The sequence below is a fragment of the Cucurbita pepo genome, chromosome 11, assembly GCF_057944985.1.
Source record: "Cucurbita pepo subsp. pepo isolate OVF chromosome 11, ASM5794498v1, whole genome shotgun sequence".
NCBI classification, from domain to species: domain Eukaryota; kingdom Viridiplantae; phylum Streptophyta; class Magnoliopsida; order Cucurbitales; family Cucurbitaceae; genus Cucurbita; species Cucurbita pepo.
This window is the reverse complement of record NC_141808.1, coordinates 3,268,900-3,287,401: the sequence shown is the minus strand read 5'-3', so window position 1 is coordinate 3,287,401 and position 18,502 is coordinate 3,268,900. Positions and strand designations below refer to the sequence as shown.

The 18,502-nt window shown below is 35.7% G+C and overlaps 3 protein-coding genes and 1 pseudogene across 6 annotated transcripts; 1 reads left to right on the top strand and 3 right to left on the bottom strand.

Annotated features, from left to right (window-relative positions):
• Positions 1-408: 408 nt before the first annotated feature.
• LOC111804989 (syntaxin-32) lies at positions 409-6,414 on the bottom strand. The gene is made up of 6 exons (XM_023689837.2): positions 6,020-6,414; positions 5,307-5,563; positions 4,440-4,690; positions 4,152-4,327; positions 1,491-1,691; positions 409-885 (listed from the first exon to the last, which is right to left on the bottom strand). The coding sequence occupies exons 2-6, from the start codon at positions 5,539-5,541 to the stop codon at positions 726-728; spliced, it is 1,023 nt and encodes a 340-aa protein (XP_023545605.1). The 5' UTR covers positions 5,542-5,563; positions 6,020-6,414; the 3' UTR covers positions 409-725.
• A 734-nt stretch (positions 6,415-7,148) lies between these two features.
• LOC111804990 (FCS-Like Zinc finger 10-like) lies at positions 7,149-8,622 on the bottom strand (annotated as a pseudogene). The gene is made up of 2 exons (XR_002816593.2): positions 7,718-8,622; positions 7,149-7,627 (listed from the first exon to the last, which is right to left on the bottom strand). The product of XR_002816593.2 is annotated as an FCS-Like Zinc finger 10-like (transcript).
• A 4,008-nt stretch (positions 8,623-12,630) lies between these two features.
• On the bottom strand, positions 12,631-13,920 carry LOC111804987 (acetylglutamate kinase, chloroplastic). The gene has a single exon (XM_023689836.2). The coding sequence runs from the start codon at positions 13,863-13,865 to the stop codon at positions 12,822-12,824; it is 1,044 nt and encodes a 347-aa protein (XP_023545604.1). The 5' UTR covers positions 13,866-13,920; the 3' UTR covers positions 12,631-12,821.
• A 1,474-nt stretch (positions 13,921-15,394) lies between these two features.
• Positions 15,395-18,387, top strand: LOC111804971 (endonuclease V family protein). 3 transcript variants are annotated; one of them, XM_023689818.2, is made up of 9 exons: positions 15,395-15,712; positions 15,821-16,046; positions 16,299-16,361; positions 16,656-16,695; positions 16,892-16,956; positions 17,115-17,228; positions 17,390-17,518; positions 17,759-17,832; positions 18,118-18,387. In XM_023689818.2, the coding sequence occupies exons 1-8, from the start codon at positions 15,630-15,632 to the stop codon at positions 17,825-17,827; spliced, it is 789 nt and encodes a 262-aa protein (XP_023545586.2). In that variant the 5' UTR covers positions 15,395-15,629; the 3' UTR covers positions 17,828-17,832; positions 18,118-18,387. The 3 variants fall into 3 exon arrangements, with proteins under 3 accessions (XP_023545586.2, XP_086984249.1, XP_086984250.1); XM_087128123.1 differs by lacking the exon at positions 16,299-16,361; XM_087128124.1 differs by lacking the exon at positions 17,115-17,228.
• The last annotated feature ends 115 nt before the right edge of the window (positions 18,388-18,502 follow it).

Here is an 18,502-nt window from a genome sequence, read left to right as displayed (position 1 = left end):
AACGAAAAGACTGGAAAGGAGGGACGAGAGATGAAGATCTCCCTATCTATGGATAGAAAATTTTCCAGGTCAAAACCTTACTTTCCTTGGGTGATCCCTTGCACTCTTTGCATCCATTTCTTTTATTGCATGCTTTGTTGCTCATCCACTTCTCAATATGGGTTCTTTTTCGTTATCTCTGCCATAATCTTCTGCCTCAAATAAAGAACTAAATGAATAATAAAACCACTCGTCCTATAGTTAAATCCTCCTACAAAAAGTTAAAAAAGAAACGAGACCAATAATAGGTGCTCTTCAATCTGTAGAAATTTAATACATATAGGACGAGTTGTTGAGCGATGCGTGCATAGACGCATTCCTTCTCAACACGAACCTGAAAATTTAAAGCTGATCATAAGCAATATAATGGAGACAGAAACCATAATTATAAATTACTGAGAAAAAAGAGGGTTCGCCAAATGTTTTGGCAATTGTCACGAAGTAATTAACGCCTCTTACAATTCACAAACTGACAACATTATCAACATTATATTATACTGGACCAGAAGAATCCCAGGTCTTCCGTCTGAAAAGTATAATATGCATGGGAGGGAGTGAGTGACTGACAGACTGACTAACAGGAGGAGGAGGTATATGAAAAAAGAATACGAAGGGATATTAATAGACAGCAAAAAACCAATTTTCTTTTCTCTTCATTTTTCCAATTACAACTCTCTCTTCAACCACTATGCCACAAAAAATAGGAAAACCATGAGGAAGAATATTAGTACAAAGAAAATTTTGATCATCAGCCACCTATTTGATGATATACTGTTTAGATACTTGAGCAATGCTCCCTGTGCCCCCTCCACATTCGACAGAGTATCGTCCATGTTCTCGTCGATCCTGCAAAAACCGACCCAAATTAACTTTTGAACTGTAAGCTAGTTGGATGGGACTTATGGCGTACGGAAAATGTATTTATATCGGCTACTGTATATTCCAACAGTGAAAATATATATCATGGAAAACATATATCATTCGTATTTTAATCAGAGGTACACAAGTAATCACAGGAGACTACGTTCATAGCTTGTTAAAAAGAAACTATGGAGGAACACAAGTATCTCTACACACATGAGACCCTCTTATATAACCCGTAAAAAAATTGGTTGAAATCTTACAACCAATTTTATATTAGAATCATGCTGGGAGGAAAACCCCCCTCAAAAAATCACATTACATGGAAACCAACATTCACGGCAACCATCGAATTATACGTTACTGATGAAATAAATGGTAAAAGAGCCCAATTGACAGGAAACTACTTATCCAGTTTTACTGAAGGCTATATTTAGACCCATTCAATCTTGTGTAGCACATCAAGCTCTTTAAGGTTCAAAGTCAACTTGAATGTAATGGATACTGAAACCATATATTTCATGCTTTGTTTGCAACACAAAAGTAATTATGTAATCGGAGATTCTGAAGTAGGTGCAAGAGGGTAGAACCTGATAGCAATCTCTCCTTGTTCAGAAACCAGAGTGGCTAGCTGGTTGAAGATATTGCTCAATTCATGAATGGTGGATTCTACATTTTGAAGAGCTTCAGCTCGGCTCTGCATGTAAGTGTCTTGTAACGGAACCATCTGCTGCTGTTGCTGCTGCTGCTGCTGCTGTAACAATGGTTGACTCTCCCCATCCACCTGCTTCCTGTAAATTTACAAGCAACATAATTTTCATTACACAACATAATAATCGTTAAATGAAATTCGACAGGAAAGTAGAAACAGCACGACAAAAAAAAAAATATAGCACAACAATGAACTTATGAACTTCTATATATATATAAGAGCTACATGTGAACTTCCATTAGAAACACGCACAGCAGCAGAGAAGACATCAATCCAAGTAAAGACCTAACGAATATTCCTCCAATTGGCACTAACGATGAATTTAAAATCCTTGGGTTGACAATAATAGTTTCTAAGATAAATACTGATCCAAAGAGAGTGAATGAGATAGAATGAGCATTTCTAAAATGGTCATTTTACAAGTACAGCAATTTTCACCAAAAACAATAATAAATGCAAACTGGGATTCAATGTCATTGTCCTGGTAATTTAAGAGATTTCAGACATCAAAATGGTTGAGTTTATCCTTTAAAAGTTTAAGCTACAATTTAGTTGCTTATGGTGACTAGGGCCATGCTCAAACAAATATGGTAAGAAAGGAGCAGGGCGATTGTTCAGGAGATAAGGTTACTGGGTAGAAAGGAATAGCAAATTGTTCAAGGAACCACCAGGTAAACATTGGGTTTGGTGTGTTTCATTTGCCTCTTCTCAAAATTTAGAGTTCAAGACTTTTTTTTTTTTTTTTTTCTTTCTTTCTTTTGATAGGAAACAATTACATTGATTAAATGAAATGTACAAAAGGGGGAACCCATCCAAAAGAGATCGTAAAAAACTTCTCCAGCAGGATATAAGAGAGTTTAGAATAATTACTAAAAGGTAAAACATTTTTACACCAATAGGGAGCCAAGAAAAGAGCGAAGTCAAGCACTTCCTCCAAAGATCTTTTTTTTTTTTTTTTTTTTGGAACGAAAAACTTCTATTGGCATAATGAAAATGAAATGTTCAAGGAATATAGACTCCCAAAGGGAGTGTAAATAGATAAAGAAAAAGAAAAATCAAGAACCTAGAGGCAATTACAATCAAATAGAGCTCAACACTGGGAATAATAAAGCTTATCAGCCACTAGCTCCTCCAGTGAAGCGTCTTTTAAAAGCTCTTCATGCAAATAAGTTGTATCAACTCCTAACCAACCAAAATATGACTTCAGCCCCTAACCAACCAAAATATAAAAATTGGAGCATGCAAAACTCTTTTGGAAAACGCCAAAATGAACGTTACATCAACCACCTTTTCTCCAACCTAAGCATTAAACACTGGAACATAAAGTGCTACTTCGTAACTCCACATGAATTTAATGATCTTTGAATAAAATATACCAACATTTGATTCTTGTAGAAGAACCAAGTCAGGACAACGGTGCTGCAGAAACTTCTTCAAACTGAGTATTTTCAAATAATCCCCCAACCCCCATGTGTTCCAGGATAGAATTTTCATTGAATCACAAAGGATAACTGCTGAAGTCAACTCAAAATCTAACATTTACATCCAACTGTTATGAAATCTAAAAGGGGAAGACCCTCAAACAAAACTTCCAGCTTCCAAAAGTAAAGGAGAATAGTCAGAAAAAATACAAACTTGTCTTGATACCCTTGAATTGTCCAACAATTGATCTCGATCTTTTGAAACATGAAAGCTATCAAGCAAAGAATTTGATCAATTTTTGGTTAAAAACTCCAATCTTGATCTCTTGAATTAATACCAAATCTAGGTAGAAAAGCTGGATAAATTTCTTCAAAGTTGTTTGTTTAGTATCATCCCCAAATCCTCAAGTATTCCATGATATAACATTCATAGTTGAAACTCACAATAATTAACTCAAATAAATTTTAAAAATCAAATTGGGGACGCTGGAGGGATACTATGAATTTGAAGATCGTAGATATTAATTGAAGAGGAAATTTTGCTTGGAATTTCTTGTGGAGGAGAAGTGTGTTGGAAATTTTCTCTTGTGTGTTTGTGTGAGAGAGAGGGAGAGAGTGGACGAGAGTCAAACAGTAAAGTGATAGCCCTAAGCCAACAATTTTATTCATCAATACACTGCAGCCAAGAAAAGTTTTGAGAGCTCCCCACCTCTCTTACTCAAAAGACAAGTTCCAGAAAACCAAACCCAAAAAGATACCCTCACCACAAAACAACTCTCCCCAGTAAACCTCCACCCCCGAAGCCTCTCACGTAACAAACAAAACCTATGGGCCCCACACAAATACATGATTATCCTCTCACACGGCTCCCCCTTTCTCACACAGTTTCTACACTTGAGTAATTTGGGACATATTATAAAGTTCATGAGGCAATTCAGAGGAGATGTATTTTTTTATCACTTTTATGACTGCAAGTTGGGGAAAGCACATTTGCAAGCACCATAAACCCAAAATTATATTTTGAACATATCCCACTATCATCTAAAACAACTAAGAAGATGCTTTGCATAAATAGAAGGGTGTGAATATATCAACTGGAACAATTAAAAAATTCTCACCCGGGAGATGTTTTAGAAAAAGATGTGGACGCCTTGGCCCATGGAGGAGGGGGCGCACTTGAGGCACCAGCAGCTGACCTGGAAGCTAATGGACGCTGGCGCACAAAAGGATTGGTAGATTCCTTTGAAGCAGTAGAAGAAAATAGTTGTCTTCTATTCTCATGAACCTTCAAATTCTTCATTAAACCAACAAATAACGTAAGTATTAAAAAAAAGCTGGAAAAGTCTGTCACTGAGATAATAAAAGCCAATCGAAGAAAAAAAATGCAGTGCAACATTTGAGCTTACTTCAGTTCGCATGGTTAGAACTTCTTTAAACTCTTTTGTGGTGCTCATCAGTCGATTCTTAAGATCATCTACCACAGTGGTTGAATGACTAGTAGTATCACTGGATATGTTTCCATTTTCATTTCTAGAGTTGCAGAGAAGCTGAAGATCTACAACGGCAGAGTTCAAGGTTGTAATGTCCTGCTTAATAAGAGCAGTTAGCTCCTGAATTTCCATTGTTGGGTCATCAAAAACTGAAGTCCTCTTTGCCACTGGAAATCATGATGTGAACATCAAAACTCAATCAGAAAATTAGAAACTTTCACTGTCATGCTTCATGCAATACCTTTAAGAAAATTTATTTTCATATGCAACATTAGGCATTCTCCATTAAGCTCAATAATGTAACTAAAAACAAAACCAACCCACGTGAAACAGATAAATGTTTCTTCCCTAGTCTCCTTTGCATTTTGCAAACTAAATAAAATTAACTGCCTAAAATTTTAAGGTGTCAAGAAGTTACAATTTACAAAAGGAATGAGCCACAGCAGCAGTTTTTTCAGAGTTTAAAATATATTTTCGATAAATAAACGGAATCTCAAGGAAAATGTTCAGTACCTACTTAGATTGTTAGAACCACCCAATACGTTACCAAACATCTACCATGGCATAATGCATTATGAAACTTACCAATCTTTTTCTGATTATGGTCCTCAAATTAATGGAATTTAACAAGGAATTGCTCAAACTTTAAAACTTAGCAATTTAACTAATGATTAATATGACAGGCTTAGATGATAAAATTTATTGAAAATGGCGTCTGGTCTGAACTACAGGATACAAGACTGCGCAGATGCACCATAGATTACTTCCAATTCAACTACTTACATTTTGCCAACTTTGAGAGTTTCTGAGACGTCTGGTGTATCCCTAATCCAACCTTGGAAGCCCTCTTATTGAATTCAGACTGAAGAGCCACAGCAGAGCGCTGCTCTTCTGACTTTGAACCAGCACTAGGTCCAGTTGTTCCCGTGCTCGATGAGAAAGACTTCTTTAGCCTCTCTGTTATGTTCTGGAATTCCAGCGTCCGATCTCTAAATGATTGTGCTGTTTTGACAGCCATCTTCAGCGCGTAAGCTCTAGCTCTACAACAACATCAGGAAAAGCATTCGCATGAATGGACTTTAATTGTCGAACATCGAGACCATTGTCAGCTTAAGCTCCTACGGAACTAAGAAAATAAAACTCATCTAGTCCAAGATATTTCCCGTTACCATAAGCTTTTCTTGATTTTCACAATGTTAGTCAATATTACTTGGAAAAATTCAGATCGTAGCTTTCAATAGACGTATACAATTCGCATTCCTATAGAAATAAAGAAAACAATTCGAAGAAACTAGATTCAATCAAAGCGAAATTTCCTTATTCCAATCAGTCTAGAAGAATGTCGGTGCAAAGTAATCCAAGTATTCAAACTACAATTTACGCCAAGAGATGCAAGGACGCCGTCAACTACACGTATCTAAACGAAATATTTCATCCTTACACCTAAATTTGCAAAGACACAACGAAAAAACCAGTGGGACGAACAATTAAATTACCTCAACAGCCGCGAGATCCGAGTCCCTCAATCCTCAAGGAGAAAATCAAGCGAAACAAAAAAGGAAACGGTAGAATGCACCAATTTCAGAGAGAAATGGAAGCAAAACCCTAGATCTGGATCGAAATCACTATTCCACCCAATCAGCCAGAAAGAGTTCAATATCCCGGCGACGCGCTTAATCGAACGGATAAGAAACGAATTGGAGATCAAAAAGAGGGAGAAATGGATCGAGTTCGATCAGAGATTGAAATTGAAGCCGAAAGAGCATCAAATTGGGGGGAACAAAAGAAGAGAACAAAGATGGCGGTAACGGAGAGAGTTAAGTAAGCTGAGACGAGGCGCTGAAAAAGAAAATGGGAGGAAATTACCGGCTGCTCATCTCAACATACTGGTTTTCCAGAACGAGTAAAAATTCTAAAAAAAGAATATTTTTTAAATAATAATAATAATAATAATAATAATAATAATAATAATAATAATAATAATAATAATAATAATAATATTGTGCGTGTTTAGCCGATGAGTTACAAAAATAATAAACCAAAAAAACCCAATTGTTTTTATTTTGTTATTATAGTTTAAATTAGGAATTAATTACACGTTTAATTATGGGAGTTTAGACTTAATTAATTACAAGAATAAACTCCAAGTGGATTTCAAACTTATATAAATTCGTGTTTAAATAAATGAAATTTAGTAATTATTTTTTAATATTTATTTAGAGATGATATTTCAAAAAATATATATTAAATTTGAGTTTTAAATTTTAACTAAATATTTAAAAAATGAGTAAATAAATATTTTATAAACTAAGATTTTACTTTTATTTAAAAGAACAAATAAATGAAAACTACTGCTTGAACCAACCTAACCCTAAAAATTTATGGTTAGTCGGGTTCGTTATTTAATAAAATTTACTTAATTTTTAAAAGATATAACTTAGAACAACAATTTTCAGAAATGGTTATATGATATTTTGAATTAAGTGATTATATAGGCGACCAAGGTTTAAAGCTTGGGAGAAACATTATATCGCGACATTTTTAAAAATTTCATAATTTATTCACCATATCTTGCAATAAAAAAACATTCATAGCAAAATTTAAACTTTGACGTGAACCTAAACATAGTTTAACTAGATTAGATATATGTCATTGACTAAAAAGTTAGATGTTCAAGTCTTATGTCTCCGTGTAACTCAAGCTCACAGGGCATTCGGTTAAGTTTATGATAGAAACAAGGACCAAAGATTATCATCCACTAAAGACCATGAGAGGTGAAGCAAAGCAAGCAGACACCATCACTTTACAGAAATGATCATCCATGGCTGCCACCAATGAACATAAAAACAGCTCTTTTCAAACAGATGACCAAAAGGGTGTGTGTCAATTGCCTCCGACAGGTTCGTCAACCACGGGCATGGCAGCCAGCCATTGAGGCGAGTTTTATGCAAAGCCACCAATGCTGGTTTCAAAAATGTCCTCATCATGGTCAGCATTGGACTTGGGAGAACGCTCCGAGGTTTTGTCAATGGATTTCTCGAGTTCTTCGTCTATCGATATCTCGTGGGAACGACACGTTAGACTACAGAAGGCTTTCTCCCCCCCTGCAACAGTTTACAAGTTAAATAAGAATGGTTTGAAACTGTAAAAGGCATGCGAGAGGACAGTACGATTTTCGTTTTCCCGTGACGAACCTATAAATGTAGATGTCTTTTCCCTCTTCCAGTTTCTTGTGACAGGAGTAGCAGAAGCTTAAGAAACCACTCAAGGAATATGAAGTGAAGATATCGAGCTCCTTCATTTCGTTCTCCGAAAACGAGCTCGAATAATTCGAGTTCGAATCTAAAATGCAGTCACCATAAATATGAGTAGTTTTCGGGTTTGGACGATGCAAGATTACACACAGTATAATCCTCGGACAGCTCAATCTCACTAGCTGAGAGAGGCCTCTTAGATAACCTGATATGCCTAAAGAAATTGAACAAGGTTTCATGAGGGGACATTTTTCCAACACTCGAGCTCCTTTGGCTGACCGACGAGCAGCAATGCTCTCGGTAGTAGTACAACTACCGAGGCTGTGACCAGTTAAACCAGCTCGAGGAGCAAACGACCTGTAGGATTCAAAAGAACAAGAGTAGTTCCCAAAAGACTTGCATTGTAACAGTTCAATGGAAGCTTTAGGCAAGGATTTAGGTCCCTGGTAATGATTTTCCCGTGATGAACAATTCGACTTCTCGGTCACGCTTCGAAGCCCGAATAGAACAGTCTTACTACCGGATGATCGAGGTTCTTCCCAAATGGTTTACTACTATCATTGTCATTTAAAGAATCTATCAAGCTCAGCCCTACTTCACTAGAATCCCAGCTCCTTCTATGCCCCTCATTGGCTAATGATCTGGGAGCTCTAAGAGGGTTACCTAAACTAGCAATACCCAAAAATCCAGAGAAGTTGGACTTCTAGCTGAATCAGAATCTAAGCCTTAGGAGACAACCTAGTAAACAGGTGAGAGCTAGAACCAGAACAAGGGGCATTCAGTTGATTCAATCTGTATGGATCGTTCAGAACTAACCTTGTTTTCTTCCTCCTCGTTCGCGGGACTTAACCCAACACCTTACGGCACGAGCTGGCTACAGCCACGCACCACCTGTGTCCGCATTCCCAAAGGCATCCCTCTCTTTCAAGAGGATTTGCGGCATGTCAAGCACCAGTAAGATTCTTCGCTTTGCTTCGAATTAAACCTCATGCTCCACCGCTTTTCAAATCATAACTCCGAAAATCCAATCCCTGCAAAACCATACGGCACAGGCTGACGACAGCCATACACCACCTGTGTCCGCGTTCCCGAAGGCATCCCTCTCTTTCAAGAGGATTTGCAGCATGTCAAACCCTGGTAAGCTTCTTCGCTTTGCAACGAACTAAACCACATGCTCCACCGCTTTTCAAATTGTCACTCCGAAAATCCAATCCCTGCAGAACCATATGACACGGGCTGACAACAGCCATATACCACCTGTATCCACGTTCCCGAAGGCATCCCTCTCTTTCAAGAGGATTCGCAGCATGTCAAGCCCTTACTAGGTTCTTCGCTTTATATTGAATTAAACCAAATGTTCCACCGCTTTTCAAATCGCAACTCCGAAACTCCAACCCCTGCAAAACCATAGCTTCTTTTCTGCATCAACGTTATTTGGTTCATTCAGAAATACAATATAGTTTCAGAAATCCATCAGAATCAGCAGAAACCGAGCAGCATTATGCATTGTAAAATAAAAAACATCATTAACATCTGCTAATTGATAAGAAACCCCAAGAACAGAACTCAGTCCACACAATCAATTCAGAAGTAGCAGAAACTGTGCAGATTGAAGCATTTAACGAAAAATCATAAGCAATCGCACTAGAAATAGCCTCGTGAAGACTCTCGAACAATCAAAACCTAATACTCAAATGCAGTAACATTCCCCTCCATCAATTTTGCAAGAAAAATCTCGAAAATGAAAGTAGTTTCAATCGATTGAAATGGAAAAATCCGGAATCAGAACAAAAGTTCGCAGCCAAGCCCTCGATTTCTCGAGGGCATTCCGCAACTAAGAATCAAAAAGGGGGAAACCCTAAGAACCATCGGGCGAGAATTATTTTGTACGTATTTTCCTAACTGCAGTTCAATCAATTTTCAATTTAATTCCCCGCTCCCATTTCTTCACCGAAAGAAGAACGAAGACCTTTCTCATAGTTCATGGATTCTTTGCCTTCGATTTGCTTTTAATTTGGAAGGCTCTCAAGTTGAATGGTGTGAGAGGGTTAAGTTTAACTTCTCTAAAAGAAACAAATTTTCACACCCTTAAAATGTTTCTTTTCTTCTCTGATAGTGGGATCTCACAGCCTACCTTTTTGGGCCAAAGTCTTTGTTGGCACATCTGACCCATGTTAGTTATAATACCATTAGTAATAGTCAAAGCTCACCGATAACAAATATTATTTGTTTTACTTCGTTACCTATCATCATCAGCCTTACAGTTTTAAACTGGAATCGTCATTATCCTTACAGATTTAAACTGGGATCGTCATCAGCCTTACAGTTTTAAAACTGGGTCTACTATGAATAGCGTCTAACCTTCGACTAGTGCTTCACATCCTCTAATGACGAACTGGTACTCTTTGTAATAACTCAAGCTCACTGCTATTAGATACTACAAGTACCAATAACTCTATTTTTTTTAAACTCTCATGTTAATTTGTATACCAATAACTTTATAATAATTATTATAAGATTAAATTCAAATTCACTGCGAAAGAATTCTAAAATAATCTTATTTATTACTATTATTTTCTTCTTCTCTTTTATTTATTTATTTATTATTTGTATGCCTCTTGTCCACCCCCACATACAATATCTCAAAAGTTTCGTGATGTGATAAAATAATAATAATAATAAATAAATAAATAACGGAGTTAAATGAGAATCCTGAGATCTGTCCTTTCTAAGCACTAAACGGCCGCATATATAAACGAAGCTTTAACGCCGTCTATAAACGTCATAGTCAAACCCCACTTAATAAAAATATTCATAATCTTGTGTGTAAAAAATGTTTATAAACTTAAAAAAATAATAATATTATTATTATTATATTTTAAAATTTTTAAAAGTAAAAAAATATATTTTACTAAATATTTTAGTATTATTTTTCAAAAATACACATTTTAATAAGTTTCAAAAATATTTCTCAACTTTAACAAATTTCATTAAAATAAATCAGTTAATTTAAAAGGTTAAGTATATCTAGAATTTAATAGACAAAAAAAAATCGAAATATATGTTTTCAAATCACGAAAAAATAAAAAATTAAATGACATGAAGATATTTTTAAAGATTATTTATTACTATCGAAATATAATGATTAAATTTATAATTTAACTTAAATATTCATTATGTCATTCGGCCATAGAAAAAAAATAATTTATACTCTTTTTTATTATTATTATTGAACCATTGATAAATTACCGATAAAATTAAAATTTTAATTTTAAAAATTAGTATTTTTCTTCGTAGTTTAGTTTTATTTAGCCTTAAATTATAAGTTATTTAACATTTTTTTATTTAGAAACGCATTAATACAAAATTAAAACTTAAAAATAGGTGTAGAAACTCTAAAACTTTTAATATAACCGTCGTCTTATGTCTCGAAAGTCCGAGAATGCGGTGGCTTTGGTCAATGAAGGCGGCGGTGGTGGTGGCGGCTGCTTCAATATATTCTGTTCCCGGCGGTCTGAGCTTGTTTGCAAATGTTAAGTCCCCTACGACAAGTTGCTTATTTTCGGAGCCTTAGTTGGAAGGAAAGTTCTGTTTTGGTCCTCCATACACTTTTTGTGTTTTTCTTTGTGTTTTTTTTCTTTTTGTCACGTTGTACTAATTGAGCCAATATTTTATTCGGACATTCAATTATGTCTTCGCCGATAGATATATTGTTGTGTGGATCACACTCACTGAACAATAATTGAGCGACATTTATTTTAATATAGCAAATAAGTCACCTATGTGAAATTTGGACTTCACATACAATATTGACGTATGCTCGAGTCTCGAGTTATGTTTAAAAGAAATGTTTTAGAAAACATGAACGAAGAAATACATTGAAAACAATTTTAAAGAAAGTAATGTTAAAGCAACAACTTTGATAGTATATAACCTGGGTATGAAAAAATGACCACTAGTCACGTCTTACTATAGTACATTCTGAGACATTTTAGCCCTAATAGGTATAAACATGATTTGGTACGGGCATGCAACTTTGGACAAATAGTACATTCTGAGACATTTTAGCCCTAAGAGGTATGAACACGATTTGGTACGGGCATGCAACCTTGGACAAATAGTACATTCTGAGACATTTTAGCCCTAAGAGGTATGAACATGATTTGGTACGGGCATGCAACCTTGGACAAATAGTATATTCTGAGACATTTTAGCCCTAAGAGGTATAAACATGATTTGGTACGGGCATGCAACCTTGGACAAATAGTACAATCTGAGACATTTTAGCCCTAATAGGTATAAACATGATTTGGTACGGGCATGCAACCTTGGACAAATAGTACATTCTGAGACATTTTAGCTCTAAGAGGTATAAACATGATTTGGTACGGGCATGCAACCTTCGACAAACACGTCTTGGACAAGCATGACTAAGACATCCGACATACGGCCACGACCATAAGCATAACCATGACAGGTAACAAGCGTTCTTTAATCAAACCTTTAATTCAAATTATCTACTATTTTAAGTTGGAAACTATCAAACTTAAATTGTAGCTTATTGGGTGGCATGGTTTTCTTAAATTCATGCTTCCTAAGCTCATATCAATAACTCCATCAATTAATTAAACCATTTCCCAGTGGAGAGCAACAAAAATTTGTTAGCATTAAAATGTTTTGAAGAAGTTCAACAAGTTTCGATTTTGGATTAAAAAAAAAAAAAAAAAAAAAAAAAAAAAAAAAACAACTAAAATTTTAAAAATATTTATTAGGTGTTCTAACTGTGAAAATGACTAATAAGTTCATGTATGATAGGTCTCGAATTGAACGTCTTAAAATTCTAAGAATCCATGTTGTTCTTGTACAAGAAGAACGAAAATTTATTCATAACATTAATAATCAACACTTTCAGGCGAATTCAATCGCAATTACTCATACAAATTCATCCAAATATGTTTCCCAGATCAGACAATATCATCACCATTGATTAACTGTATACATTTCCTAGAAAATTCAAGGAGTTCAAAGCTTCAAAATTCTGACCTTAGCCTATAATCATGGTTCCGGCTCCATTGTCAGTCATGATCTCTAGCAGCAACGAATGCTCCAGCCTCCCGTCAATGATACTCGCCGTCCTCACCCCTTGAGCCAACGATCGTACACAACAACTCACCTTTGGAATCATCCCTCCGCCGATTCTACCCTCGTCCATCATCTTCTTCACCCCTTTGATGTCTATCTGCTTCACTAAGCTTTTCGGATCGTCACGGTCTTCAAGAATCCCCGCCACATCCGTCAGTAAGATCAGCTTCTCCGCCCCCAGCGCCGCCGCTAATTCTCCGGCCACTGTGTCCGCGTTGATATTGTACATCTGCCCCGACTCATCGGCAGCCACCGAAGAAACCACCGGAATGTGGCCTTTGTCCAGAAGTGCCTGTAGAACCGTAGGATCCACACGTGCAACCTCGCCTACAAATCCTAACTGTGCCGCGTTAGGGGCTGGACGAGCCGTAAGTAGCCGCCCATCGACACCGCAGAGCCCTGCAGCCGATGCTCCGGCCTTATTGATCAACGAGACCAGATTCTTATTCACATCGCCGACCAACACCATCGACACTATTTTCATCGTTTCGGCGTCGGTCACCCGCAGACCGTCGCGGAAAACGACCTCAATGTTGAGCCGTTTGAGCCAGTTATTGATTTCCGGCCCGCCGCCATGGACCAAGATCGGACGAAGGCCGACGCAGGACAGAAGAACAAGATCGTTAACAACCGAAGCCTGGAGCGACCGCGATTTCATGGCGGCCCCTCCGTACTTCACAACAATCGTTTTACCTCGAAATTTCTGGATGAATGGCAGTGATTCCGAGAGAACATCAACTCGGAACTGCCCTGGACTTACAGAATCAACCACAGCCTCCATTTGCTGAGTTGCCGAGCACCTAATCGACAGCGACGAAGAACTTAATCTGCTCCATCGCGGAGCGGGCGAGAAAATCGAGGAACTGGAAATGGAAGGATTGAACAGGGATTTGGAGGAAAAAAGCTTGGAGGCGGATGGATTGAGCAAGCTTTCGACCGTCGACATTTTAATCGGACCGGCAAGGAAGAATGAACGGCGGAAGGAGGCGGCAATGTGATGCAGAAAATTGCGAAAGGATTATTAGGGCTTTAAAGAGCGATAGCAACCCAGTGATAAAGAGTAAAGTTTAAAATTATTTTTTAGTCTTATTACAATTATTAAACTAAATTAATAAAAATACAACTTTATACTTAGTGTAACAAAATAACCTTTTAACTTTTAAAATAACATTTAAAAGTTAAATAATATTTACTTTTTTTTTTTAAGTCATTTTGGATAAATTTGTGTAAAAGTTATATTAATATCTTTTTATATATATATATTTTATGAATTTAAAAGCATCTAGCTTTTAAAAACTACATTTTTTTTAACTTTTAAAAAAATTTAGAAATACCCTTTATGATATGGAATCAACCCAAGGGAAAATACGGAACCGATTAAGTTGATGATCGAGATCAAAAGTAAAAAAACCTCGTTTCTAAACTCGTGATTCGAATCACTTCACAAGAGGTTTGATTAATACCAGTTGAATGACTCTAGCATGCAAATTTTAAAATACGAGAATTTGCAAAGACATGCAAATTTTAAAATACGAGAATTTGCAAAGAAAATCCTTGCTCTCAACCAAAAAATTCTATATATATATTTTTTTTAATTCCAAAATGTGATGTATGTAATCAAAGAAAAGAAGGTTTTATATAGCCTTTACAACTTTAACGTAGGTGACACATCTGATCAAAGAAAATAATGCGCCTTTACAACCTTTACAACGTATGTGACACATAACTCTCAAATTAAATTGGCCAGTATTCCCCTAATTTTCAATGGCTAGTTAATGGTAAAATATGGTAACTTGTGGGTTACAATATAACCTTATCTCCTATATTAAAAACTAGGACAAACAAATATTTAAATTATAATTAAATAGTGCAACGAATGAGACGTGTTTATTAGTCATTTTTGCACTAGTTTAATAAATTTAGTTGAGTTCATTAAATGCAACTTAGAGTGGATTTAATGTCTCTCTTTCTTGAAGCTCAACTTTGCACAACATATAAGAGAGGTCTTCAACATCTTCTAGAATTTCCTTTGATGAGCTAACCATATCTTGAATATAAGTGTACAAGATGTATTGTAGCTTCTTAGCTCTCGTCCCTGTAATTGGACCTTGAGGTATGAAAATTTTTTGGTCGTGGTTCATATCACTATATGTGAATAAAACTACTAGTACCATATTTTAAAAATACACATAAATTTTGAAAAGTAACATTAAAAAAATTGGAGATAATCTAAGTTTATATTCCTATTATGAATTTAAAAATTAAATTTTAAAAAATAAATTAACTAATTTTGAGATTAATAATAATATTTAAATTAATTAGAATTTTAATTGTTAAGAGTTTGTTTAATATTAAAATGTGAAATTTTAGAAATTAGGTTTAGAAAAAAATTGTTTAGGAAATATATTGATTTATTATAATAGCAGGATTATATTAAAAAAATAATTATTTTCTTAAATAATAAATGGAGAAAAATTATGGGGAAGTGTATCCGCGTAGATGGGCTTCCACTACCCGCCGAGTGGACATCTTCTTAATCAAATTTATTGTTTCACCATTTTTCCTGCTTGGCCGGCCGGTCAGTATCTAATCGGAACTTAATAATCCGTAGAAACTTCGATCCTCTTGGCAGCCGTTCATCAATTCGCCGGCATCGACCTGTTCCAACGCGTCGGCGGTATTCCAGTAGTCGCAGAATTTTGAGGTTTAGATGATATCCGAAGAAGAGAAACAAGTGAAATCGTATCCCGAGGCGGCAACGACTTCCTCGGTTGAATTTCAGAATTGGATAGAGTAATCGGATAATTTTCCATTTTAGAGAATCGTTCATTTGGAATCGGCCTAATTTTTTTTTTTTTTTTTTTTTTTTTTTTTTTTTTTTTTTTTATATATGTTTCTCAGAGAGCAGGATTTGCTGAAGAAGAAACTGATCAAAGAGGATGAGTTCGAAGGGGATAGTTTGAAGTACGTCGGTGGCGTTGATATAAGCTTCTTAAAGGAAGATTCATCAGTTGCTTGCGGTACGCTCGTGGTTTTAAACCTCCAAACTCTTCAAGTTGTCTATGAAGATTTCTCACTTGTCACCGTTCAAGTTCCTTATGTCCCTGGCTTTCTAGCATTTAGAGAGGTTTCTTTTCCTTCATTTGTTCATAATCACCTTTCAATTTCAAGTACATTCCAGCTTCATTTACTTGTTTGCAGATTGGAAGCTTTTGTCGATCTTCTACTTTGTCTATTCTTAATTTATTTACATATCTGTAGAATTCCTATGTTCACATGAATGTTACTTATCGTATTTGTTGATATATTATTGGAAATCTTGTGGCATTAGCGATTTACTTTTGGTAATTAGATACAATTTATTGCTTCGGTTCTTCAGGCCCCAGTTCTCTTGGAGCTTTTGGAGAGGATGAAAAAGAGTGATCCTCATTTGTATCCTCAGGTGAATGTTTAAATGCCTGGATTGACTTGATTTATGACACTCAAAAACAATATCTTATCGCTGTTCCAATGTCCGTTTCTTCGCATGTCATGCTGAAATCATCTGAGATACTTCCTCCTTCTGGAGGTCATCATAATTTTTCAAGTTGCACGTATGGAACTGCATGAACAGAAAATTCTAGACAATACTGTTCACTACTTTGATCCCAATTTATCACCAATGCACTTATAATAGTCTACTCTGTACTTTTTTTTTTTTTTTTTTCATATAACATGCCTTTTGTTTTTCGAGCAGTTGTTGATGGTTGATGGAAATGGAATTCTCCATCCTCGAGGTATACTTTATCTTCAAAATATTTATGAATTAGTGGTGGGATTCCACGAGTTTTAGGAATTGCGTTCGAATTGGCTGCTGGCACTATTTGATCTTGTTCTATAACTTAAAAGTCGATTGATTATCTATAGTATCAGTAATGTTAACATAATATGTTATCTTGGAACACTGACTCTTCCATGGGAGGAACTTTGCAGGTTTTGGTCTGGCCAGTCATCTTGGCGTTCTTGCTAGTTTGCCCACCATTGGAATTGGAAAGAATGTGAGTTTTGATTTCATCTAACTTGGCATGTATTTGAATGTTTAACCCCATCAAGCATTGCTTAGCTTAGCCTAGATTTTGAAAACTGACCCTGGATGCTTATTCTCTCGCCATTTCTGAAGTTCTTATTCGGATGTGTTCTTTAATGTAAATTTCAGCTGCACCATGTTGATGGTCTTACCCATTCCGGTGTTAGGCGACTCCTTTCGGAGAGCAAAAATAATGATTCGGTTGTAACTTTGAGGGGTACCTCTGGATGCATTTGGGGTGTGGTAAACGATTTATAAATCTTTTTCGGTAATTTAATTTGACCGAGTTCGAAAGCCAATGAGACGAGATCAGTGGTTTTCGAATTGCACACACTCTGCCACCATACATAAAAGTACAGCTTTTGGTTTGGGAACATTGTTCGAGCTTTTCCTCTCCTTTTCAGGCCATGAGATCTACAGCTGATTCATTGAAGCCCATATACATTTCAATTGGTCATCGTGTTTCACTCGATACCGCCATCAGGATTGTTAAAAGCACGTGCAAGTTTCGTGTTCCAGAACCTATTCGACAGGTAGAACATAAATATGCTCGAAAGATATCCATAATGGTTATTACTTCTTCCTTAGAACTTTTGCAGAGATATTATTGAGCCTTACTCAACTTTCTTTCATGAACTGAATGAATATCCATTAATGCTTGTTCTTGATTTGTGACATTATACATAGTATTCGTGTTGAATCTTGCCTTGGGGGTGAGATTTTTGATGTAAGATCACTGAAATGCCTTCTTTATTTAATATTATATGATTCAGGCTGACATTAGGTCAAGGGAATACCTCCGGAAATTTCAAATGGGAATGTTAAAAAGAGAAACTTCATAGTAGAGGTAACGTTTCTACCGAGATCAGTCATCTGCACATGAGAATTTACGAACCTGTCGTTAAAAAAAAGGCGTTCGTAAGATCTCTTTTCATTCAATATTCGACATATCACGAGATGATATATTATTTCATACTACTGGAGTGCTAGAAATTTTTCTCCATTAGAATTGGGATATTGTTCATCAACATCAGCCATTGCATATTTCTTCGCAAGTCTTTTCAACTTAAAGGGTTGTATATTTCATGTCCTAGTTCCCAATTTTTTTAATTTTTGTTTTTGTTTTTTACAGGTTTGGGCTGTAAACAAGGCACAAGAGGAAGATAACAAAGCATGAGCTATTCGACACTGACACTGAGCTTGATCCGAGCAACTTTATGAGGTGAAGCATATCTTAGTTTAGAAATTAAATTTGTAATTTTAACCAATAGTGATATATATTAAACTCTAGATAAATATTATACTTATAAATCTTATATTAAATCAATGTAAAACTATGTTAAAACAAATCATTGCTTGAATTTTTTTTTTATGATAAATTATATGTCTGTAATTTATTCGAGGAATAGTTCTCAATTTGAATATAATTTATTGGATAAGATAATCTCAAGTTAAAAACATTACTAAAATCTTAATGTTTTGACCATTTAAGCAACTTTTTCTTTAAAATATATTTG